Genomic DNA, 25,128 nt, shown 5'->3' with positions numbered 1-25,128 from the left:
AGCTCCCCCCCCCAGCCCCCCACCTCCCCCTCCTTGGTTCAGGACAATCCTGAGGTCCAAACCCTGGTGTTTTCTCTTTAGCAAGATGCTGATGCACCTGACCAGTTAAACCCAGGCCATGGCCCATCCCCTAGCATAAGGGAGTCTGGGAGGGCAAATAACTAGACTGTCAGACATCTGTAGCTAGAGGCTGGCACCCCACTTCAATGACCTGTGAGGCAGGACAGTCCTCAAACAGCTGGGGGAGGTTTGGGCACCAAGCAGTCTCAAGGAATGCCATGTGTCTGCCAGGGTGCCCTGGTCCAGCCCCTAGGTGTCAACAAGCACCATGGGGTGGGGGTGGGAAGGGTGGGTAGGAGGTCCAGGGGGGCAGTGTGTAGACAAACACATTGCTTGCCAACACGAACACCCACAGGCACGTTCATCACAGCACTGCATCACTGCACCCACTATCCAGCAGAGGAAACCAGTGTGGAGAAGCCTCTGCGTCTGCTGCTGCAAGATCTCAGGAGGATACTGGGGGGAGCATGCAGGGGTGGGGTGAGGTCTGAGGATGGAGTTCCAGTGATAGATGGCAGGATAAACTGCCACTGGCTGTGGGGCAGGTCCCGTATCAAGTGTTGAAATCTACCATCTGATTTATCACTACAGTCCAGTGAAGTAGTCACGTTACACAGATGGGGAAACAGAGGCATGGGAAGGGTAAGTGGCTGGCCGTGGTCATGGATCTGAAGTGGGTGGTCCGACTCCACTGCACTGGCCCCTGCTCCTCATGCCCCCAGCTCCAGCTCACTCAGGGCTCCCCACCTCTATCACCAGTGCCAGCACTCCTTTGGCTGTTCAGGCTCTACACCTTCTGATGAGCTCCCCTAGGCCCTGATTTCCTCAGGGGAGCCCTTTGACATACATGCCTCCTATCAGTGTGGACTGCTGATGAGGGCGTGTTAGCCCTGCTCCCCCTTGTGTCACTCAGAAAGCAAAGTCCCCATGAGCCCAGGTCCTGGTTAGGATTGGGGAACCAAGACAGCTAAGGAGATGCAGAAGTGGGCACTGGGGTGTTCACCCCCTTGGTACCCACCCGGGGGTGTGTCCATCCGATCAGCTTCCACATCCCAGAATGACATGTCTCCAAGACTTGGGAGCAGCCCCTCAAAAGGAAGGAGATGCTGGATGGCTGAAACAGAAGGCCCCTTTGCAAGGCCACGAGCAAACGTTGTGCCAGCTGGTGGGGGTGCAGAGTGGTGCAGACAGGACCTCATGGTGGTTCTCCATCCCACCCCCAACTCACCACAGGCACCAGTGTCCATCTCCATGTTGCTTGGGGGGCAGTGAGTAGGAGCCTCCTAAATGTCCATCTCCGGGAGAGTGGGGAAGAAGGGGTGCACCCCCATTAGGAAGAGCCCCGAACTCGAAAGTAACATTGAGGGGTGCCTCCTTATGAAATATTGCTAGAGCATTAACAAGTCCTGTCTGAGGGTCACGTTGTAGATGAAACCATTTAACTAACAATTGTTTAGAAGCCGTCATTTACCACTCCTGCCAAGTCCCAGGTTAACCTGCATAAAGCCGGTTCAGGTGTCTGTTTTTGTTCACTCTGATAGACAAGCTACCCCCAGGTGTTAGGGTTTCCTGTCCTGCAGGGCGTTCACCAGTTTGCATGCAGCAGCCACACTCTCCCGCCAGCCAGATGGTCCCACTTCTTGCATTCCTCTTCCTGGCGAGGTCTGGCATTCTGGTCGGCTGTAAGTGAGCTAAACAAAACAGGGCTCTGCACAGGCTATGGTAGTGATGGGGAGGCAAGAATGAAGATATGGAGATCACAGACTCTGCATGCGAAAAGCAGTAAGCAGGTAAACCAGCAACATGCCCCGCAGTTGCCACCGTGATCAGGTGCAAACCCCAACTCCGCTCCTTACTTGCTTGTGAAGGGGTGAATAGCAGGAGTGCCCGGGTCCTTCCTCATCGGGGTCCGTGCGGTGGGTGCCTGCTCACTGGTCCCTTGAATCCATTCTGATCTCACTTCCAAGATACACCCTTCAGCTACATCCTTCTTCATCTTTGTCACCTACCTGCTTAAAACCTACTTCTTGGCTCCAGGGACGGCACTGGGGTATGAGGAAGAGCTGAGAACAGAGATGTGTGAAGCCAGCGCAATTCACCTCCACCATATTTTCTTAGCCAAAGCAAATTGCAAGGCCACTCCGCATCCAAGCCCCCAATTCCTGATGAGGGAGTCGTAGAGTCATGTTGCAAATGGTTGGATGTGCAACCCCTCTGGTAAATCCTGTCCCATTTGTTCAGAAATCTTTAAGAAGTACCTGCTGTAGACAGGTATCGTGTCAAGTGGCCCATGGAAACAGCTGTGAATCAAGAAGTCCCTGTCTGGCTGACACTCTAACCGCCCAGGGCATGTTTGGAGGCAGATGGTGGAGACCGGGGAGTCGGGAAGGTCGGAGGACAGGCTTGGGTGAGGCCTGGGGAAGACCAGAGAGGGAACAACCAGATCCAAGGCCTGGGGGGCAGAGAGAGCCTGGTGTTGGGAGGAGGCCAGTGTGCCTGGAGCGAGGAGGGAGGGGAAGATGAGTAATGAACGCCTGGGCTGACAGGAGAGGTTAACTATATTTTCAGGACTCTGGGAAGCCGCTGGAAGGTTTTGGGAAGGCACTGCATTATTCTGTTTGTATTTTAAGAGCAACGTTTTGGCTGCCATATGGCAAACAGGTGATGGAGGTGGAGGGGCGGGAAGAGGATGAAAGCAGGACATTCAGAGGCATGTCCTGCTCAGAGTTGATAAGATGCAGGTGAGGGTGAATCCCTTCTGGGAAAAGAACAGTGTCCTCCATGTCCTCACTCATGACCTTGGATCCAACCATGTCCCCTAGTCTCTGATCATGCAAACAGGAAGATGAGTAGTACATTGGGGCATGGCTGCATGATTAAGCAAATAGGCTCCAGAGTCCAAATACCTGGATTTGGATCTGGTTATTTGCTATCTGTGCAATTTTGGAAAAGTTACTTAACCTCTCTGAGTCTCCATGCTTGTCATTGGTTCCACAAGAGTGATATCTACCCCATACAGTTATCAGGAGAATTCAGTGAGTTCAGGTGCACAACGTCTTTAGCACATCACTTGGAGCCCAATTAGTGCCTACGATTACTATAAATACAATTATGATATTGGATAAAGGCACCTTTTCACAGTGGGTCCCTTCCCCCTGCTGTATAGGCAGAGTCTCAATACTTAATTATTCTCATGACAACTCCGTGAAGATATTTATTATTTTTTTAAAATCATTTCTAAAAATAAGGAAATCAACAGTTGGCTACCTAGGAAGTGGCAAAGCCGGGATTCACTGGTTCTGGAGCTCTCTTTCCTTTTTTTTTTTTTTTTTTAATTTTTAATTTATTCATTCATGAGAAAGAGAGAGAGGCAGAGACACAGGCAGAGGGAGAAGCAGGCTCACCATGGGGAGCCTGATGTAGAACTCGATCCCTGGACCCTGGGATCACAACCTGAGCCGAAGGCAGATGCTCAACCACTGAGCTACCCAGGGGTCCCTGGAGCTCTCTTTTCAATGTCCCTTTCTTGCACACCGAAGACACAGAGCAGCCTAGGGAATGAGAGATGCCAGGACAATAAGGCATGTAAAGGTGCTGAATTCCAGGGTGGGGAGCCAGTTACAAGCCACTGACTATCCCCTCGCCCCCATCACAGAACCCAAGGGGAAGTTTCAGGTTCATCCTTTAATCTTGAGCATCAGAGGGTTTCTAAGGCAGGGGTTCCAAGTGATGTAACAGGGGCTAAAGAAGCTGCAGAGACAGGTGAAGGAGCTAGAGGGGTGTACAATAGGGCCTGGTGAGGTCTGTGGTGATCCAGAAAGAACACACTCTATCTGCTCCTCAGCCCTGGCAGGTGGACCCAGTGTTTACAGACCTCTGACACATTGAGGGAAGCCAGAGATCCAGATCGTTATGTGAAATTCCTGAACTCTACATGCTGGTGACTCAGCCTGCAATTCTTCAAAAACACCACAGAGGAAGCAAAAACAGATGAAAAGAAAACATAAAGCAAACAAGCTAACACACCCAAAGCATGCCCAACGGTCTGGTCAGGGCTACCTCTTTGCAACATCTGACATGATTCCTCAGTTTACCAGTGAAGCAATGGAGATCCAAAGATCTGTTGTGTCTCTCCCACAACTGCATGGCAGGCCAGTGAGATGTGAGGATGTCGGAGAGAGGACGACTAGCCGAGTCCTTCCTTTCGGGAGTGTAGGGGTGGGGTGAAGTGGTGGACACAGAGGTGGAGAACCCAAAGGTATTGGAACAACACTGATCTTTGGGTTATGGGCAGGAAAGGGAGTGAGGTCTTAATCCTAACCAAGTTCCCAACCCCATGGGGCACCTGGGTGGCTCTACCAGTTGGATGTCCAACTCTTCGTTTTGGTTTGGGTCATTATCTTAGGGTCCTGAGATCGACCCCTGCATCAGGCTTTGCACTCAGTGGGGAGTCTGTTTCTTCCTCTCCCTCTGCCTCTCCCCCTGCTCACATGTGCATGCACCCGCTTGCTCTCTCTCAAATAAAAATAAAACCTTAAAAATAAAGCTACCAACCACAAATGATAGTATGCCTATGTCCTTTAGAGGATTAATTGTAATCCCTTAATTTTGGTGCAAGAGAACTGGTTGAGGGATACTTTGAATATTCAGCACAATGGACAGAGGTGGTTGCTCAAAGCTGAAAGACCAGAAGGAAGGATGCATACCACTGGACTCCCCCATACCCATTTTTATCTCCTTTCTCAGATGGGGAGGAGGAGTAAGCATTCATGCAAAACCATTTTTAGCTGTACAAGGGCCTCCCTTTCTCTGCTTTATTGTGCATATGTGAAGGAATTTCTTTAGTAAGATTGAAAAGACAAATGTAGGGGCACCTACATGAGGGTGGCTCAGTGGTTGAGCGTCTGCCTTTGGATCAGGGTGTGATACTGGGGTCCCGGGATTGAGTCCTGCATCAGGCTCCCCGCAGGGAGCCTGCTTCTCCCTCTGCCTATGTCTCTGTCTCTCTCTCTGTCTCTCATGAATGAATGAATGAATGAATGAATAAATAAGTAAATAAATACATAAATAAATATCTTTAAAAAAAGACAAATGTGGGTCTAAGTTTTTAGACTTTAGGAGAGTATTATGAATGCCAAATTTCTGGACAAAGGAGGTGAGCATTGACTTGTAGAGCCTGCCCAGCTCAAAGGGGGTAAAATTTTAAGATGTTCACATGTATATCTAGAAAGAAGTCCCTTTCTCCGTGGTAACTGGTAATAATCCCTCTGCATTACAACCCTTCTCAAACCATCATGGTTACCAGAGTTATTAACAGGAAAGGCACAGCCTGCCAAGGCCATGTCAGTCTTGCCCCATCTTCTCTTTATCATCTTTTGGCTCATTTTATTTTAACCACCTCTATACCATTTTCCACATGCCCTCTGATTCTGAATCAAGGGATGCTGTCACATCTTATGCACTTCTAAAATTTTTCTCAATTTGATATCGACTCACCTTTTAAAGCCTACGACATGCTTTTCCACTTTTCCCCATCCCTGCCTTTGTCGGTCACCTCTGGTGATCTGGCCCATGCACGAGTTACCACACCGCCAGAGCCTGTGCCTGTGTGGTCATCAGCGGTGGCTTGCACCCTCTGCTGACAAGGTGACAGTGACTGGCCCAAACTCTAGTCTGGTTCTCCTCAGCTTTGCACAGAAACATTCTTTGGGGAGTCCACTCTGAAATTCCTCTTCCTGACCATAGATTCGTATCCTGTCCCTTCAGCATCTTTATCCTTCTCATATCACAATTCCAGCCTCAGCAGCCCAACCCCCTTTGAAAATTTGAGCATTCAGTGAATTCTGGATCAGTAATTCAGGTAGGTTTTTCTCCTGCACTATCACTGTCCCGTGCTTCCCAACCTTCTGGCTAACCTTCCCCAACAATTGTAACTCTCGGATGAAATGGGTGCTTTCTCTGGTACTTGTGGAATGGGAAACTGGTGTGTTCTTGCCGAAAGACAACATCAAGAATGAATTAATACGTCAAGAACCTCAAAATGGGACGGGGCAGGGCAATATGGTGGAGGAGTAGGGTCCCTAAGTCACCTGTCCTCACCAACTTACCTAGATAACTTTCAAATCATCCTGAAAACCTATGAATTTGACCTGAGATTTAAAGAGAGAACAGCTGGAACACTACAGAGAGAAGAGTTTGCGCTTCTAACAAGGTAGGAAGAAGGAAAATAAAATAAAATAAAAAAGAATCGAGTGGGAGAGGGGCCCTGTGAGGAGCCAGGCTAAGACCAGGTGGTGAGAGCCTCCAGGACAGGAAAGCCCAGCCCCGGAGAAGCAGGAACTTTAAAAATCCACATCGGATTCTTCCCAGACAGAAAGGCGCTTAGCAGGGAAACCAGGCAGAACCGCAGGAGGGGCAGTGGAGCCTCCAGGTTCCTGGGGTCACTAACAGAGGAAGTGCGCCTGGGAGAGAGTGCGCCACAGACCTCCGGCCAAGCTTGGTAAAGGGCTGGAGTGCACCCAGTGGGGCCTTGAGAGAAACTCAGGTGGCAGCTCCACGCAGAGGGGGCTGCACCCTACCGCCTTTGCCGCGGCCCTGGGAGCACGATTCCAGCAGCACAGGCCCCAGATCCCAGGGTGCCAGGCAGACACAGCCCATGATCCTGTACTCCCCTGGGGACAGATGGAGGCAAGGAGGGCACAGGACAGCAAGTCCAAGCTGTGCAGATCAGCGTCCCCCGCCCCGGGAGCATCCAGGCCACTACAGACTGGGAGACTGTGGTAGTTACTGTGGGAGCTGACTCCAGAGCTGGAGAGCTGGCCAAGGCCAGTGTTGTTGTCCCTCCTGGTGTCACTTTGTGCCTGGGATGGAGTGGGACCGCCAGAGAACAGGGGCCTCACTGGATAAAGAGCTCCCACTGAGGGATCCCTGGGTGGCGCAGCGGTTTAGCGCCTGCCTTTGGCCCAGGGCGTGATCCTGGAGACCCGGGATTGAATCCCACGTCGGGCTCCCGGTGCATGGAGCCTGCTTCTCCCTCTGCCTGTGTCTCTGCCTCTCTCTCTCTCTCACTGTGTGCCTATCATAAATAAAAAATAAAATAAAATAAAATAAATTAAAAAAAAAAAAGAGCTCCCACTGAGCCGTGCACCTGGCAGGGGGTGGGGCAGATCCCCAGGTGCACACACCTGAGAATCAGCACAGCAGGGCCCTCCCCCAGAAAACCAGCTGGAAGGACAGGGGAAGAGCAAGTTCTTGACCGTGCAGCGCTGGAAAGCTCCAGGGGAAGTCAAGGGATTTACAGTATGTAGAAGCAGAGGATACCTCTCCTTGTTTTTGTTTTGTTTTTTCTTTTTTTTCTTCCTTTTTCCAGTACAACTCATTTTTAGCCACTCTGTACTGAGCAAAATGACTAGAAAGAAGAACTCACCACAAAAGTAAGATTCAGAAACAGTACTCTCTGCGACAGAGTTACAGAATTTGGATTACAATTCGATGTCAGAAAGCCAATTCAGAAGCACCAGTTTTCCAGAGTGGCTGTACCAGTTCACATTCCCCACCAACAGTGCAAGAAGATTCCCCTTTCTTCACATCCTCTCCAACATTTGTTTCCTGTCTTGTTAATTTTCCCCATTCTCACTGGTGTGAGGTGGTATCTCATTGTGGTTTTGATTTGTATTTCTCTGATGGCAAGTGATGTGGAGCATTTTCTCATGTGCTTGTTGGCCATGTCTATGTCTTCCTCTGTGAAATTTCTGTTCATGTCTTTTGCCCATTTCAAACTGGTGGCTCTGGAAAAAAGCATAAAGGATTCAAGAGACTTCATGACTGCAGAATTTAGATCTAATCAGGCCGAAGTTAAAAATCAAATAAATGAGATGCAATCCAAGCTGGAGGTCCTAATGACGAGGGTTGATGAGGTAGAAGAAAGAGTGAGTGACATAGAAGACAAGTTGATGGCAAGGAAGGAAACTGAGAAAAAAAGAAAAAAACAATTAAAAGACCATGAGGAAAGGTTAAGGGAAATAAATGACAGCCTCAGAAGGAAAAATCTATGTTTAATTGGGGTTCCAGAGGGCGCCAAAAGGATCAGAGGACCAGAAATCATATTTGAAAAATCATAGCTGAGAACTTCTCTAACCTGGGGAGGGAAACAGGCATTCAGATCCAAGAGAGAGAGATTTCCCCCCCTAAAATAAATAAAAACCACTCAACACCTGACATTTAATAGTGAAACTTGCAAATTCCAAAGATAAAGAGAAAATCCTTAAAGCAGCAAGAGACAAGAGATCCCTAACTTATATGGGGAGAAATATTAGTTTAACAGCAGACCTCTCCACAGAGACCTGGCAGGCCAGAAAGGGCTGGCAGGATATATTCAGCGTCCTAAATGAGAAGAACCTGCAGCCAAGAATACTCTATCCAGCAAGGCTCTCATTCAGAATAGAAGGAGAGATAAAGAGCTTCCAAGATAGGCAGACACTGAAAGAATATGAAACCACCAAACCAGCTGTGCAATAAATATTAAGGGGGGACTTTGTAAAAGAAAGAGGAAGCCCAAAGAAATAAGCCACAAAAATAGGGACTGAATAGGTATTATGATGACACTAAATTCATATCTTTCAATAGTAACTCTGAACGTGAATGGGCTTAAGATGGACTTCATAGATATTTACAGAACTTTACATCCAAACACAACTGAATACACATTCTTCTCAAGTGCGCATGGAACTTTCTCCAGAATAGAACAAATACTGGATCACAAATCAGGCCTTAACCCATACAAAAAGATTGGGATTGTCCCCTGCATATTTTCAGACCATAATGCTTTGAAATTTGAACTCAATCACAAGAAGAAATTTGGAAGAAATTCAAACACGTGGAGGTTAAAGACCATCCTGTTAAAAGATGAATGGGTCGACCAGGAAATTAGAGAAGAATTAAAAAGATTCATGGAAACTAATGAGAATGAAGATACAACCATTCAAAATCTTTAGGATACAGCAAAAGCAGTTCCGAGAAGGAAATACATCGCAATACAAGCATCCCTCAAAAAACTGGAAAAAAACTCAAATACTCAAGCTAATCTTGCACCTAAAGGAACTGGAGAAAAAACAGCAAATAAAACCTACACCCAGTGGAATAAGAGAGTTAAAAAAGATTTGAACAGAACTCAATGAAATAGAGACCAGAAGAACTGTGGAGCAGATCAACAAAACCAGGAGCTGGTTCTTTGAAAGAATTAATAAGATAGATAAACCATTGACCAGCCTTATTAAAAACAAAAGAGAAAAGACTCCAATTAATAAAATCACGAATGAAAAAGGAGAGATCACAACCAATACCAAGGAAATGCAAATGATTTTAAAAACATATTATAAGCAGCTATAGCCAATAAATTAGGCAATCTAGAAGAAATGGACAAATTTTTGGAAAACCACAAACTATCAAAACCGGAACAGGAAGAAATAGAAAACCTGAACAGGCCAATAACCAGGGAGGAAATTGAAGCAGTCATCAAAAACCTCCCAAGACACAAAAGTCCAGGGCCAGATGGCTTCCCAGGGGAATTCTATCAAACGTTTAAAGAAGAAACAATACCTATTCTACTAAAGCTGTTCCAAAAGATAGAAAGGAATGGAATACTTCCAAACTCGTTCTTTGAGGCCAGCATCACCTTAATTCTAAAACCAAAGACCCCATCAAAAAGGAGAATTATAGACCAATATCTCTGATGAAAAAGCTCAACAAGATACTAGCCAATAGGATCCAACAGTACATTAAGAAGATTATTCACCATGACCAAGTGGGATTTATCCCCGGGATGCAAGGCTGGTTCCACACTCGTAAAGCAACCAACGTGATAGATCATATCAACAAGAGAAAAAACAAGAACCATATGATCCTCTCAATAGATGCAGAGAAAGCATTTGACAAAATGCAGCATCCATTCCTGATTAAAACTCTTGAGTGTAGGGATAGAGGGAACATTCCTCAGCATCTTAAAAGCCATCTATGAAAAGCCTACAGCAAATACCATTCTCAATGGGGAAGCACTGGGAGCCTTTCCCCTAAGATCAGGAACACCATAAGGATGTCCACTTTCACCACTGCTATTGAACATAGTACTTGAAGTCCTAGCCTCAGCAATCAGGCAACAAAAAGAAATAAAAGGCATTCAAATTGGCAAAGAAGAAGTCAAACTCTCCCTCTTTGCAGATGACATGATACTGTACATAGAAAACCCAAAAGACACCCCCCCCCCCGGCCAAGATTGCTAGAACTCATACAGCAAATCGGCAGTGTGGCAGGATACAATATCAATGCCCAGAAATTAGTGGCATTTCTATACACTAACAATGAGACTGAAGAAAGAGAAATTAAGGAGTCAATCCCATTTACAATTGCACCCAAAAGTATAAAATACCTAGGAATGAACCTAACCAAAGTGATAAAGAATCTATACCCTAAAAAGTACAGAACACCTCTGAAAGAAATTGAGGAAGACACAAAGAGATGGAAAAATATTCTATGCTCATGGACTGGAAGAATTAATATTGTGAAAATGCCAATGCTACCCGGGGCAATTTACACAGTTAATGCAATCCTTATCAAAATACCAAGGACTTTCTTCAGAGGGCTGGAACAAATTATCTTAAGATTTGTATGGAATCAGAAAAGACCCTGAATAGCTAGGGGAATATTGAAAAAGAAAACCAGAGCCGGGGGTATCACAATGCCAGATTTCAGGTTGTTCTACAAAGCTGTGATCATCAAGGCAGTGTGGTGCTGGCACAAAAACAGACACATGGATCAATGGAACAGAATAGAGAATCCAGAAATGGGCCCTCAACTCTATGGTCAACTAATATTCGACAAAGCAGGAAAGACTATCCACTGGAAAAAGGACAGTCTCTTCAATAAACAGTGCTGCGGAGATCCCTGGGTGGCGCAGCGGTTTAGCGCCTGCCTTTGCCCCAGGGCGCGATCCTGGAGACCCGGGATCGAATCCCACGTCAGGCTCCCGGTGCATGGAGCCTGCTTCTCCCTCTGCCTGTGTCTCTGCCTCTCTCTCTCTCTGTGACTATCATAAATAAATAAAAATTAAAAAAATAAATAAATAAACAGTGCTGGGAAAATTGGACACCTACATGCAGAAGAATGAAACTAGACCATTCTCTTAAACCATACACAAAGATAAACTCAAAATGGATGAAAGACTAAATGTGAGACAAGAATCCATCAAAATCCTAGAGGAGAACATAGGCAACACCCCTTTTGAACTTGGCCACAGCAACTTCTTGCAAGATACATCTATCAAGGCAAGGGAAACAAAAGCAAAAATGAACTATTGGGACTTCATCAAGATAAAAAGCTTCTGCACAGCAAAAGAAACAATCAACAAAACTAAAAGACAACCTACAGAATGGGAGAAGATATTTGCAAATGACATATCAGATAAAGGGCTAGTACCCAAGATCTGTAAAGAAATTATTAAACTCAACAGCAAAGAAACAAACAATCCAGTCATGAAATGGGCAAAAGACATGAACAGAAATTTCACAGAGGAAGACATAGACATGGCCAACAAGCACATGAGAAAATGCTCCACATCACTTGCCACCAGGGAAGTACAAATCAAAACCACAATGAGATACCACCTCACACCAGTGAGAATGGGAAAAATTAACAAGACAGGAAACAAATGTTGGAGAGGATGTGAAGAAAGGGGAATCTTCTTGCACTGTTGGTGGGGAATGTGCACTGGTACAGCCACTCTGGAAAACTGTGTTCCTCAAATAGTTAAAAATAGAATTGCCCTATGACCCAGCAATTGCACTGCTGGGGATTTACCCCAAAGATACAGATGCAGTGAAACGCCGGCACACCTGCACCTCAATGTTTATAGCAGCAATATCCACAATAGCCAAACTGTGGAAGGAGCCTCCGTGTCCATTGACAGATGAATGGATAAAGAATTGTGGTCTATATATGCAATGGGATATTAGCCATTAGAAATGACAAATACCCACCATTTGCTTCGACATGGATGGAACTGGAGGGTATTATGCTGAGTGAAGTAAGTCAATCAGAGAATGACAAACATTATATGGTCTTATTCATTTAGGGAATATAAAAAATAGTGAAAGGGAATAAAAGGGAAAGGAGAGAAAATGAGTGGGAAATATCAGGGTAACAAAACATGAAAGCCACCTAACTCTGGGAAATGAACAAGGGGTGGTGGCAAGGGAGGTGGGTGGGGGGTTGGGGTGACTGGGTGATGGGCACTAAGGGGTCACTTGACGGGATGAGCACTGGGTGTTATGCTATATGTTGGCAAATTGAACTCAAAAAAATATATACAAGGGAAAAAAGAACTTCAAAATGTGTATAGCTTTTGACTGAATTATCTTTCTTCTAGGATTTGAGACTAAAGAATTAATCAGACATGGGTTGCTTTAGTGGTTCAGTCAGTTGAGCGTCTGACTCTTGATTTTGGCTCAGGTTATAATTCGGGGTTGTGGGATCAAGCCTCGAATCAGGCTCTGCACTCAGCAGGGAGTCTACTCAAGATTCTCTTCAAAAATAGATTTAGAAAAGAGGAATCAGACAGTGATAGGAATATTTACGTGCTGCAAAGTTCATTGCTTATTTCACTTAATTGAATGCATACCTAATCCAATGGTTATGGTTGCTGAAAGAGCCAGCCAGTCTGTGGTTGAAGCTTGCCCCTGTGCCCTAGGAGTTGTGTAATCTTGGGCATCTTATTTCAACTCTTAGAACCTACATTTCCCCCGCTAACATGAGATCATAATAGTATCCATTTTATAGGGCTATTTCTCAGATTAAATAAAATAATCCATATAAAGATGCTAGCACAGTCCCTGGCATAGAGTGAAGGTCTGATATAGAAGCTATCATTTTTATCATTTGTTTAGCATTGCTCTGCAAATGTCTGTTCCATTCCCTGAACTCTGAGGAGCAGCATGAATCTAATCTTAAATGCAGAGTATTTAAAAAGTATTCTCTCTGACCCCTGTGTCTTTTTCTGGCTCTCTGTTTTATCCGTCCAGCCATCCATGTAGCTACCTAGCCATATCTCCTATTTTTGAGCACACCCTAAGTAGCAGGCACTGTTCTAACTACTTTAAATATTAAGTCATTTAATCTTTACAAAACTCTGTGAGGAAGTTACAATTAACGCCCTATATTGTTACTTATTGAGATAGATTTCAATTATCTTTTTTAAAAAGATTTTATTTATTTACTTGACACACACAGACAGAGAGTGAGAGAGCACAAGCAGGGGTAGTGGGAGAGGGAGAAGCAGACTCCCCGCTGAATAGGGAACCCCACATAGGACTTGATCCCAGGACCCTGGGATCATGACCTGAGCTGAAGGTCGATGCTTAACCAACTGAGCCACCAGGCGCCCCAATTATCTTCATTTATATCTATCTATCTATCTATCTATCTATCTATCTATCTATCTATCATCTATCAATTGCCTCTATCATCTATCAGTTATATCTATCTATCATCTATCTTCTCTAATTCTCTATTTTTTCTCAACTCTGTCTCTCAGTTTAGTATCATCATCCTTTAGACAGTTAAATATATTATTAGTTGGGGAGAGCAGGAGTGGGGGTGGGGAGAGCCTCTCTCCACATTTGCTCTTTTTCAAGTGCCTGCAGATCATAATCACCGAAATGGGTGTTCTGCTCCCCCAGTGCTCAGATAAGAGCACTGAGGACCACCACCTTTGGTACCCTGGCCATACAAACCCATCCAGTGACAACTGGGCATGGAACAGTGGAGGTGGGAGGTGTAGTTTCTCAGGAAGTGTTCAGTGTAAGTTATAGAAATCTGACTCACCTAGTCTAACTCAGAAGACATTTTCTGATTTCCCTTTGGATTTCTTCTCTGACCTGTTGGCTGTAGACTACCTGTTGCTTCATTTCCACATGTTTGTGAACTCTCCAGTTTTATCTAATTCCACACCCTTGTGGTCGGGGAAGACATCTAGTTGCACTAGATGCTGTGTTCTGCAGATAAGCTGTACCAAAGCTTTGCCTACATCAAGGTTTGTTAAGGGAGGGACACCTGGGTCGCTCAGCGGTTGAGCATCTGCCTCTGGCTCAAAGGCAGGGGTCCTAAATCAAGTCCTGCATCAGGCTCCCTGCAGGAAACCTGCTTCTCCCTCTGCCTATGTCTCTATCTCTCTCTCTGTCTCTCTCATGAATAAATAAATAAAATCTTTAAAAAAAAAAGTTTGTAAAGGGAGCAGATTTCATGTTAAGTGTCCTTACACACACAAACACACACACACACACACACTTGCGCATGTATGTGCACCCGTGTGCACCCAACCCAATACAAAGGAACACAGGAGGGATCCCTGGGTGGCGCAGCGGTTTAGCGCCTGCCTTTGGCCCAGGGCGCGATCCTGGAGACCCGGGATCGAATCCCACGTCAGACTCCCGGTGCATGGAGCCTGCTTCTCCCTCTGCCTGTGTCTCTGCCTCTCTCTCTCTCTGTGTGTGACTATCATAAGTAAATGAAAACAAAACAAAACAAAACAAAGGAACACAGGAGACTTGAGGGGTGCTGAGTATGTCTGTTACCTGGAATGTGGTGATGATGCTGTGGGTGTTTGCCCAAGTCTAAACTCATCAGTAAACACAGTACTTTGTACAGCCGTTGTACCTCAACAAAGCTGTTCTTCCAAAAATCTAACTCACTGGGCGCCTGAAATGGCCCAGTTGGTTAAGTGTCTGCCTTCAGCTCAGGTCATGATCCCAGGGTCCTGGGATGGAGCCCCACATCGAGCTCCCTGCTGAGCAAGGAGCCTGCTTCTCCTTCTCCCTTTCTCCTCCCCCTGCTTGTGCTCTTTCTCTCTCTCTCTCTCTGTCAAATAAATAAACAAAATATTTTTTAAAAAAAATAAGAATCCAACTCAGGTTGGCTTAATGACAGCATAGGAGTAGATAGTTGGAAGTGCAGAAACAGGATGGGCTTTCAGATATGTGTGACTCGGTGGCTCTGTGTTATCCTGATGTGGTTTCTCTGTCTTCCCATCCTGCCTTCTGTGCTTCAGGGTCAATCCCGCTTTTTGCTCCTCCTTATGGTGGCAGGGTGACAGAACATCTCCTGGGGCTTTGGGCTTCTTTTTAAGGAAGACATACTGAGGAATGCATATCTATCTAGAGACGTGCTTCCAGGAACTGTCTCAAAAGACTGAAGAAACACACTCATGGAGTCTTAAAGTATCTTCATACAAGACACTTCTCAATTACAGAGGGACAAAAGCAATATTGCCATGGAGACTCCTGGCCAACATCACCTTAGCCGGGCAATTAAAGTTCACATCACCAGGGGCAGGATGAACTGATATGCTGAGCTCCTGTGGTGGAACATACTACCAAGAAGGACGTAATTTATACCAACACCACTCTGATCACTTCTGTGGCTTCCCTGTCCAACATGCATAATCCAGATCTAATCATGAGAAAGTGTCAGACAAACCCAAATTGAGAAGCATTCCACAAAACAGCTCACAAAAATGTCAAGAAAAACGTCAAGGTCATGAAAGATAAGTCAAGACCATCTTCTAGTTGTAAAGAGAACTAAAGAGACATGGAGTGGAGGTGTTTTTCTTTTTCTTCTTTTTTTTTTCTTTTTCCTATAAAAGGCATTATTGGGACAATTAGTGAAATTTTAAGAAGGTCACCTTAGATATTTATACAATGCCAATGTTCATCTTACAACTTTGATAATCTTGCGGTGGTCATGTTAGAGAACATCTTTGCATTTAGGAAGCTGCGTGGAAGAATTTAAGGGTGAGAGGTCATAATGTTGGACAGGAAACTGCAGTGTCCACCCCAAGAAAGGGTCTTCATTTCCACTTTTCCAAATGACTTTTCCAAATGAGAGACACAGGCCCAAGAAAGACAATGGGCCCAGTTACAGAAATGTGAAGAAAGGGACGACTGGGTGGCTCAGTGATTGGGTGTCTGCCTTCTGCTCAGGGCCTGATCAAGAGATCCTGGAATTGAGTCCTGCATCAGGATCCCCACAGGGAGCCTGCTTCTCCCTCCACCTATGTCTCTGCCTCTCTCTGTGTCTCTCATGAATAAATATATTTTAAAAATCTAAAAAAAAATAAAAAAAGAAATGTGAAGGAAGTAGCATTTCTTGCATACCTTAATTTTTGTTTGTTTGTTTTCGTTTGTTGGTTTTGTTTTTGCATGACATTGGGCTCCCTTCATTTATTTTTCCAGAACTGGTTAAATGGGGAAGCAAGATCTTATGATTCTCTTTCCTCTGACTCTCTATCGGTCTCCAGGTAACCACCTCTGGGCTTCCAGCATTGTCTGTCCTCCATTCCTCTGCCCAGGGAGCACCACCCCTCCTCCTTCATCCTCTTTCCCAGCAAAGCCATTTACACCTTCCTGTCATTTTCTACTCCTCCTCCAGAGGAGAAATGATGATGACTGGAAATGAAGATGAGAGCAAACAAGGGTCTTTGTGGTCCTGTTTCTTGCTCTCACTCTGCCCCCATCCCAGGGCCTTTGTTTTATAATTGAGATGAGATGGCTCCCTTCCGCAGGGGTGGGTTAGAGACGTGCAGATGGAACAAAGGTATGGATGAGCCACAGGCTCTGCAGGGTAGAGATGGGGACACAGTGTCAGATGCAGACACCATGTTGGATGAAGATGCCATGTCCAATGGGGACGCCATGTCCAATGGGGATACAATGTTGGAAGAGGATGCCATGTCCAATGGGGCTCCATGTCAGATAAGGAAGCTGTGTTGGATGGTGACAGCATATAGGCTGAGGATGCTGTGTCCGATAGGGACACTATGTTGGAAGGGGATGCTGTGTCCAATGAGGACGTCTTGTCTGATGAGGACCAGGACTTTTAGGAAGCAAAGGGCAACACCAGATGTACATGCCCTTCCTTGATACCAGAGTTCCTTCCTCTGGAAAATTGTTGATGGAGCTTCCAGAGGAAGGGCCAAGATGGAAAGAAACAAAGACACAGATAAATAAAAAAACAGAAACAGAGAGGGAGATCACCCACACAGAAAGCTTTTCTTCATCCAACTAATACTGATTCACACTGTCTTAGGTACCACTGCAAAGTTTCTCAGCCTTGGTGCTACTGATGTCTGGGGTTAGGTCATTCTCTGCTGTTGGGCCATCCTGTGTGCTGCAAGATGTGGAGCAGCATCCCTGGCCTCTTCTCCCTGGATGCCAGAAGCACCCCCAAGTTATGATGAGCAAAAATGTCTCCGGGTGGGGCACCTGGGTGGCTCAGCAGTTGAGCGTTGGCCTTAGGCTCAGGGCATGATCCCGGGGTCCTGGATGGTGTCCCACATCGGGCTCTCCACAGGGAGCCTGCTTCTCCCTCTGCTTATGTCTCTGCCTCTCTGTGAGTCTCTCATGAATAAATAAATAAAATCTTTTTTAAAAGGTCTCTGGGCGTGGCCAAATGTCTCCCAAGGAACAAAACCATCATGGTTCCGTGGTTGAGCACCTCTGGGCTCTAGGCATTTTGAGGAGCAAGAAGCATTGCTGCCCCTTGCTGAGCCTCTTTTCCAGGGAGGGGGAGATACTCCACAAACAGGAGCAGATGTATCATGCAGAACAGCAGCAAGGGACACAGTGCAGAAGTGGAGAGACTAGAGAGAACCCAGCGCTGCAGGGACAGAGAGAAAGGGGGTGTGGATAGAAATGGGGTACGCGGGGCCCCAGACACTCGCAGACCCAGGCTGGGGGATCCTTAACTAAACGCAGAGCCTGGAACACATAAAGAGGCACAGAAAGGGAGGAGGAGGGGCGGCGCACATTTCAGATCAGAGCTCCTGTAGGGGGAAATCCAGGTGAAGTAGAGAAACCCTTCCCTGCGGGGAGCGGGAGCGGGGAGCGGGAGCGGGGAGCGGGAGCGGGGAGCGTCCTGGTTCTGACCTCACAGGCCAGGTCATGAAAGCCCTCCAGTGAGCCAGCGATTACTCCCACCTCCATCCTCTCTCCCATCTTCCCCCTAATTGCTGACCACGGCCTCTCCCCCTACTCTTTCTGCCTCCTTTATCCTCTGGAGGCATAAAAGCTGCAGTGGAGGAGCTGGACCCCCAGAGAGCTGGAGAGAGCTGCCAACTCCGGAGAGGTGAGAGGATGGATGAGGTGGGAGGGCGAGTGAGGGTTGGGAGGACCAGGAGAAACGGGGCATGCTGGTGGGGACGGCAGAACCGGCACCGGGCACCGGGGCCGGGAGGATGGAGAGGGGTTAATGTCTCTGTGATTCTTGACACTTGCTCACTCAAGGCTGGGGTTTTGAGGGGCCCTATTTTACCTATCTGGTATCCTATCGCTCACCTACTTCCTTTGGGGCTTTCCTCAACCAACTCTCGTCTTACAGAAATAAATATGTTCCAAAATGGAGCTCCCCGGGATCCCTGGGTGGCGCAGCGGTTTGGCGCCTGCCTTTGGCCCAGGGCGCGATCCTGGAGACCTGGGATCGAATCCCACATCGGGCTCCCAGTGCATGGAGCCTGCTTCTCCCTCTGCCTGTGTCTCTGCCTCTCTCTCTCTCTCTGTGACTATCATAAATAAAAAATAAAAATAAAAAAAAAAAAATGGAGCTCCCCAAAATCGGCAATAAACTCAGAAGAGTTCACTTTATTGTTTATTGTCTGTCATATATTTGAGGCGGAAAGACACGAAGTTAACCTTTGTTCCATAGTACAGATTGGGGACTTTACAGTTTAAGAGTCAGGCAGTGTACGATCTCACGTTTGTGTGGAATGTGGAGGGAAAGAGATCAGGTGGGTGGGGCACCAGAGGCAGGGCACCTGGTAGGAGCACTCAGGTGTAAGGCGAGGAAGTACTGGGGATGCGAGGACGGCACCGAGACTGGGACCACTGGGACCGTAGCTGCCGCTGCCCTGTGGTATCTTTGAGATGCCGAGAGAGAGAGAGAGAGAGAGAGAGAGAGAGAGAGAGAGAGAGAAGATCCCAAAAGCTCTCAACACAAAGAGAAAGTAGTTTTTTGTGTAACCATACGAGGTGACAGAGGTTAATGAAGCTTACTGAGGAGATCCTTTTTCCAATATACACGTTAAGTTATGCTGCACACCTTGACTTACATGGTGCTAGATGTCCACTGTATCTCCATAAAACTAGAAGAAAAAATATGTCAGGAGGACTGATCTGATGTTCACAAAACGAAAAATTGCAAGGAAATATTTGAAGGTGATGGATATGCCAACTGTCCTGATGACAGTGGTAGAATCTTGGGTGTATGCATGTGTCCAAATTCATCCAGAGGTGTATGTTCAATGCATGCAAAGAATAACAATTATACTTAATGACCCTATAAATAAATAAATGCACTCGCTGCCCTCTCTTGGCAGTGTCCTCTAGCTCCAAGCGCCCACCCTTCTGGCCACCAGATGGCTCCTGCCGTCCCACTGGTCCTGCTTCTAGCCCTCTTGCTCAGCCTGGCGGAGACTCCTGCCTCAGTACCTGTCCACCAGGTGAGACTTCCCTGCAGCCCTCCCCACCCCTGGCATCCCCAGTCACTGCCCTCCTAGAAGAGCTTTCCTTTCCTTTCCTTTCCTTTCCTTTCCTTTCCTTTCCTTTCCTTTCCTTTCCTTCCCTTCCCTTCCCTTCCCTTCCCTTCCCTTCCCTTCCCTTCCCTTTCTTTTTTTTTTCTTTTAAGATTTTATTTATTTATTTGAGAGAGAGAGAGACAGCAGACTCCCCCCACTGAGCAGGGAGCTGGACACGGGGCTTGATCCCAGGGCCCTGAGATCATGACTTGAGCCAGAGGCATATGCCCAACCTACTGAATCATGCAGGTGCCCCTAGAAGAGCTTTCTAATTCTCCTGGCTGAGTCAGGAGCCAGGAACCATGGGCTGTGAGTTCCTTGGCCCCGGGAAGGCGCAGGCATGGAGTAGCCACAGGACATGAAAGTCGGGAAGCAAAAACTTGCTAAGGATTAGCATTGCCCAGAGGGTACAACAAGATGCCTTCAATGAGTTCTTGGTCATTCATTCTAAGTTGCTTGGTCACCAAGGGGTGGCCCTGCCCCAAGGGTTTCTGTGGAGGCCAGCTGATGCTCCTGACCCCAGGGTCATATTCAGAGAGTCTCTGATTGGGAGCACGGGCTGTGGAGGCCGCTGAGTTTGGAATCCCGGTTCTGTCCCTTTTTAGCTGCGTGACTCCCGGCAAGTTGCCTAATTAATGTCTCTGGCCCTCCAAGTTCTTTAAAAATTCACAGCACTGTGAGGGTTAACTGAGTTCCTCCATGCCAGGTTAATTAGCTGGCGAATTCCCCAATCCAGAGGACCCAGGCCTGGCACTCTGCCACCCTGGGTTTTGGTGCTAGCTACCTACCATGCCGCCAGGGTCCTCTGCAGGCCAGTTAAGTTTCTCTGAGCCTGCCAGAACCTGGAGCCGGAGCTGGGCTTTGGATGCGCAGCCCTGCACGGACTCTGGGATCGCACACCTAGAAGGCACCTGTGCTGGGTTTTGTGCTCCACTGTTGCCATCTTGAAACCTTTAATCATGTTTGAGCATGGGGCCCCATATTTTCATTTTGCTCTGGGCCCCCTAAATTAGGTTGCCAGTCCTGCTTAGGACACATGCTGGCATGTAGTAAACCCACAGTGAATATTAGCTGCTGCGATCATCAAAGGAACACAGCAGCTTGCCTAAAGTCATCCAGCCATGTACCCGTGCGTGTGTGTGTGTGTGAGAGAGAGAGAGAGAGAGAGATTTGTGATGATATGTAAAAGGCTTGTAGGAGTGGTATTTTAAAGCCTTCTTGGGGCACCTGGGTGGCTCAGTGGTTGAGCATCTGCCTTTGCCTTGGGCTCAGGTCGTGATCCCGGGATCCAGGGATCAAGTCCCACATCAGGCTCCCCGTGCGGAGTGGGGAGCTTGTTTCTCCCTCTGCCTGTGTCTCTGCCTGTCTCTATGTCTCTTATGAATAAATAAATAAAATCTTTAAAAATAGGAAGCCCTGGTGGCTCAGCGGTTTAACACTGCCTTCAGCCCAGGGCGTGATCCTGGAGACCCAGGATCGAGTCCCACGTCAGGCTCCCAGCATGGAGCCTGCTTCTCCCTTTGCCTGTGTCTCTGCCTCGCTCTCTCTCTCATGAATAAATAAATAAAATCTTTTTTTAAAAATCTTTAAAAAAAACAAAATAAAGCCCTCTCTTCATTCCAAGCTGCTATATTTTAGGAAGCCTTCTGTTTCCTCACTGGTGAAATATGGATTAAGTGAACCCACTTACCAGGCTCATGAGAAGGTGGCAGCTGGCACACATGACCCCGGGCCTGTGGGATGACTGCCACCCTTTCTGCCTGTCTGAGTCTGATCTCTTGGTCTCTGTCCAGGGGCGAGGAGGCTGGACCCTCAACAGCGTGGGCTATCTGCTAGGTCCGGGTGAGTATGCCTGCTCTAGTGTTGTCGCTGGCGGTGGGAGCCTGTAGAGACCCTCAGATTCCTCAAGGTCCATGGGTTTTAATTCCAGAGCCATCTTGAGAGTTAGTCTCTCAGAGTGACAGGCGAGTGAGGTCCTGGGGCCACAGCCTTGTGTTCAGATCCCAGCTCTGCCACCTACTTGGTGTCCACGCCCTATTTCCCTCATCCTTGAAGATGGGTACAGTGATGGCCCTGCCTAATGCAGGGTGAGTTAGAGTAATACCTGGGCATCTTCATGGTACACTTGTGTATGTGGCAAATAAAGCTGTACATGTCTGTGATGCTCAAGGCAGGGACGACTCATCAATTCAGGAAAGCCTGGGCTCCTGGGAATATGTGGCAGCAAGGACTTGAGGTTTGGATCCAGATGTGGGTGATTTCAGGCTCCAGTGCTGCCACTTAGCCATGGGGTAACTTGGGGTGAATGACTTGACTTCTCAGAGCCATAGCCTCCTCACTTGGCTGGAAGGATGCTCGGAAGGCCCACTGTCCCATGGACTTGGTCACAGTGCTCCGTGTAGTGAATAGTGTCACAGGATTGCTGGATTCCCTGTTACTGTTGCCACCTCACAGACCATGGTCCTGTTGTCCCCCCCTCTCCTCAGTGCTCCACCTTCCCCAGAGTGCAGACCACAGCGGGAAGAAGACAGTCCTGGATGTCCTAGACCTGTGGAAGGCCATTGGTGAGTGAGTGGGAGTGAGCAAGTAGGAGTCATCTCCATCACCCTCCTCCTCCACCCACTGCCTGGCAGATGTGGGGTCCATCCCTCACTCTGTCACTTGCTGGTCGGGGGAGGTTGCACAAGACAGTTCCTGGCCCCATAACAGGTCTGAGATCCCCCTTCCTTCCCATCCACATCTCAAGGGAAAGAATCGCAGGGCACGCAGGGTTCAGACTCTGGGGTAGGCACATGGTGAATGCAGCATGTGACCTGAACCGAATCTACCTGCTGCTGTTGCCTCCCAGGCAATCCAGTGTATCTGAGGCTGATGTCTCACCCTTGCACTGTCATCACTTGGTGCCCAGAACTCTGTGTTGTGTGTGCAGGATGTTTAGCTGCATCCCTGGCCCCCACACCCTAAGAGGCTGCACGTTACCAAATATCCCCAGGTGACGGAGGGGAGGTGAGGGGCAAAATGACCCAGGATGAGAACTGCTTTGCACCACGAATGCCAAGGAAATATGGGAACTACAGCCATGCACTGAACCAAATGGCCTGGAGGGTCATTGGTTTTTGGGTTTTGTTCCCAGATGGGCTCCCCTATCCCCAGCCTCAGCAGGCCTCCCAGAGGAGCCCGAGGGAGCCCTTTGCCAAAGCAGAGACTGCAGGTAAGCACGGGAAACATGGAGGAAACAGATCCGAGAGGAGACCGGGACAGGAGAAACAGTGGGGTAGTTAGGGTCACCTGTGAACTCCCATGCCTGCTGTGTGGGCTCACTTCCGCTCCCCTCCTTCACATCACAGCCCAACACAAATTTCCCATCCCATCCCAGATATTTCCTCACAACCCTCCTGCCCCCGATTGAACTACATTTACTATGCTGGCCTTCCACATGATCCAGAGCACTGGATCCAGATCCAGAAAGAACACTTTCTACCTCACCCATTCTCCCCTAAAGAGGTTGGATACGCTAACCTCTGCTATTTGACATCAAGGTTTCTTTGACAAGGTGGCACTGCACTGCAGTGATAACCTCGCTCCCAAACCTTGATCTCCCTTATATCAGCCCACCCCCAGGCTTTAGCTACAACACTGACTTCAAGCCCTCACTTTCAAGTCAGACCCCTGTACTTAAATGCCCCCTGGACCCTGTGCTCACCTCTACTCATGCTCGAGCATCTTCTACTCCCACTGAATTCTGGTTTTCTTAGAACATGGGGTCCCTTTTACTGGAGGGAGGATCTTGGCACCAGTAGATACCTCAGTCTGGAATGTTCTCTTTCTAGAGCTTTGCATGTCGAGATCCTTCATGTCATCCAGAGGTCATTTCATCCAGATCCCCCACCTTGGAGTCTCCCCCTGACCATTTATCTGACATAAATCTACTTTTCCTCTATTCTTGCCATCCCGTCTAATTTTCGTAGTGATATTTGTCAGTATGTGCATCTTCTTTACATGGTGCAATTATTTCCTTGTTCTCTGTCTTCTACCAATAAAATCCAAGCTCCACGTTATAGGGACCTTTCTGTCTTGCTCACTGCCTATGCACAATGGATGACGCATAGTAGGTGCCTGGAAAATATTTGCTAAAGGCATGATTTAAACTCTCCAAGTACCATCTTCCCACCCAACCGTGACCTAAGTCAGCGGTCAAGCCCCAGCTACATCTTTCCTCCAGCTGGGTCTTGACTCTAACTCTTTCAACCCTAACTCCGTTTTTGGAAATGAGCACCATGCTTCATTCCAGCTCTACTAATCCATCTGAAAAACACTGATTGGACATCTATCGGTTGTTGGATGTAACACATCTCCTGAGTTCTGATCCCCATGCCTACCTTGGCTTCCCTCTGGCTCTTGAAAACGCCCACCACTACCATGTGCCATTGAAATGGGGTAGAAAAGAGAGATGTGTGGGTAAATGCAAGAAAGGAAGGTAGAGCAAGAAGGAAAGAGGGAGAGAGAACAGGGAAGGCAATTGCATATGGGATGAGCCAAAGCCATCTTTGTCACTGGTTTCATTCCCAGCCTGGACTGGTTTGGGTGGTGGCAGTGAGCAGAACCATTCAAAATTCACCTCTTTCCCTCCTACAGATCCTGGCAAGCTCAGCAAGAAAGCCTTCAAGGGGGGAGAAGCCCTGTGGTCCTAGACATCTCCAAACCTCTGTTCCACATCCTTCTCTCCATCTCCTTCTGAACCCATGTCTAGCTTCCTCCACTGAGACTAAGATCCTGAAATTAAGTCCCCAAATTCCATGCAGAAACTTTGTAGTATTGCCATACTGTCTTGGGTTTCACTGATTTATCCTTGGAATAAGTATAAAGTGTTAACAAATTCAAGAATAATTCTGGAGCATTTAGAAGATTCGGGGAAGTAAGGGAATATTTCAGCCTGTGTAAAGTAATTATATTCTTTTGGAATCATCCCAATTATAGCATGAGCTATTGACTAACAGCATATGAATATCCCATTTGCCTCTGAGAGTCTATGATGTTTTGACTCAAATAGATTGTGCAAAGTAGCGGGCTCGCCTTCCCTCATTCCCCCACCTCAGCTGAGCCTCTCCAGCTGGGAAGGGGCAGAGGTTCTCCAGAGCAGAGTGGAGAGAATAAAACATTTCAAATAATCCATGATTTCTCGTGTTATTTGGCATGAGAATTCTTGGTGGCGGCAAGTTCAAAGCTGAGAGTGTCAGGTGTGGGGTTGGGGGAATATATCCTGTTGGAGGCAGTGGATCTCGGATGACCTCATGAGAAGGCCCAGTTACAATTCCAGTTCCACCAGCTGTCCATATCTGGATACCTGACCTACTCTCTGTTCATTAGTTCATTCATTTTAAAACATTTACATATTTTGAAGCTTTTTTTTTTACATTTTATTTATTTATGAGAGACACACAGAGAGAGGCACAGAC

The 25,128-nt window shown here is 47.2% G+C and overlaps 1 protein-coding gene across 1 annotated transcript; it reads left to right on the top strand.

Moving 5' to 3' along the window:
* The first annotated feature begins 17,946 nt into the window (after positions 1-17,946).
* On the top strand, positions 17,947-24,752 carry LOC112643670 (galanin like peptide). Its single transcript, XM_025421827.3, has 6 exons — positions 17,947-18,228; positions 19,475-19,597; positions 21,466-21,514; positions 22,159-22,236; positions 22,806-22,883; positions 24,308-24,752. The coding sequence occupies exons 2-6, from the start codon at positions 19,514-19,516 to the stop codon at positions 24,361-24,363; spliced, it is 345 nt and encodes a 114-aa protein (XP_025277612.1). The 5' UTR covers positions 17,947-18,228; positions 19,475-19,513; the 3' UTR covers positions 24,364-24,752.
* Positions 24,753-25,128: the final 376 nt, after the last annotated feature.

This window comes from Canis lupus, chromosome 1 (genome assembly GCF_003254725.2).
Source record: "Canis lupus dingo isolate Sandy chromosome 1, ASM325472v2, whole genome shotgun sequence".
Lineage (NCBI taxonomy): Eukaryota > Metazoa > Chordata > Mammalia > Carnivora > Canidae > Canis > Canis lupus.
This window is presented reverse-complemented; position numbering and strand designations above follow the sequence as displayed.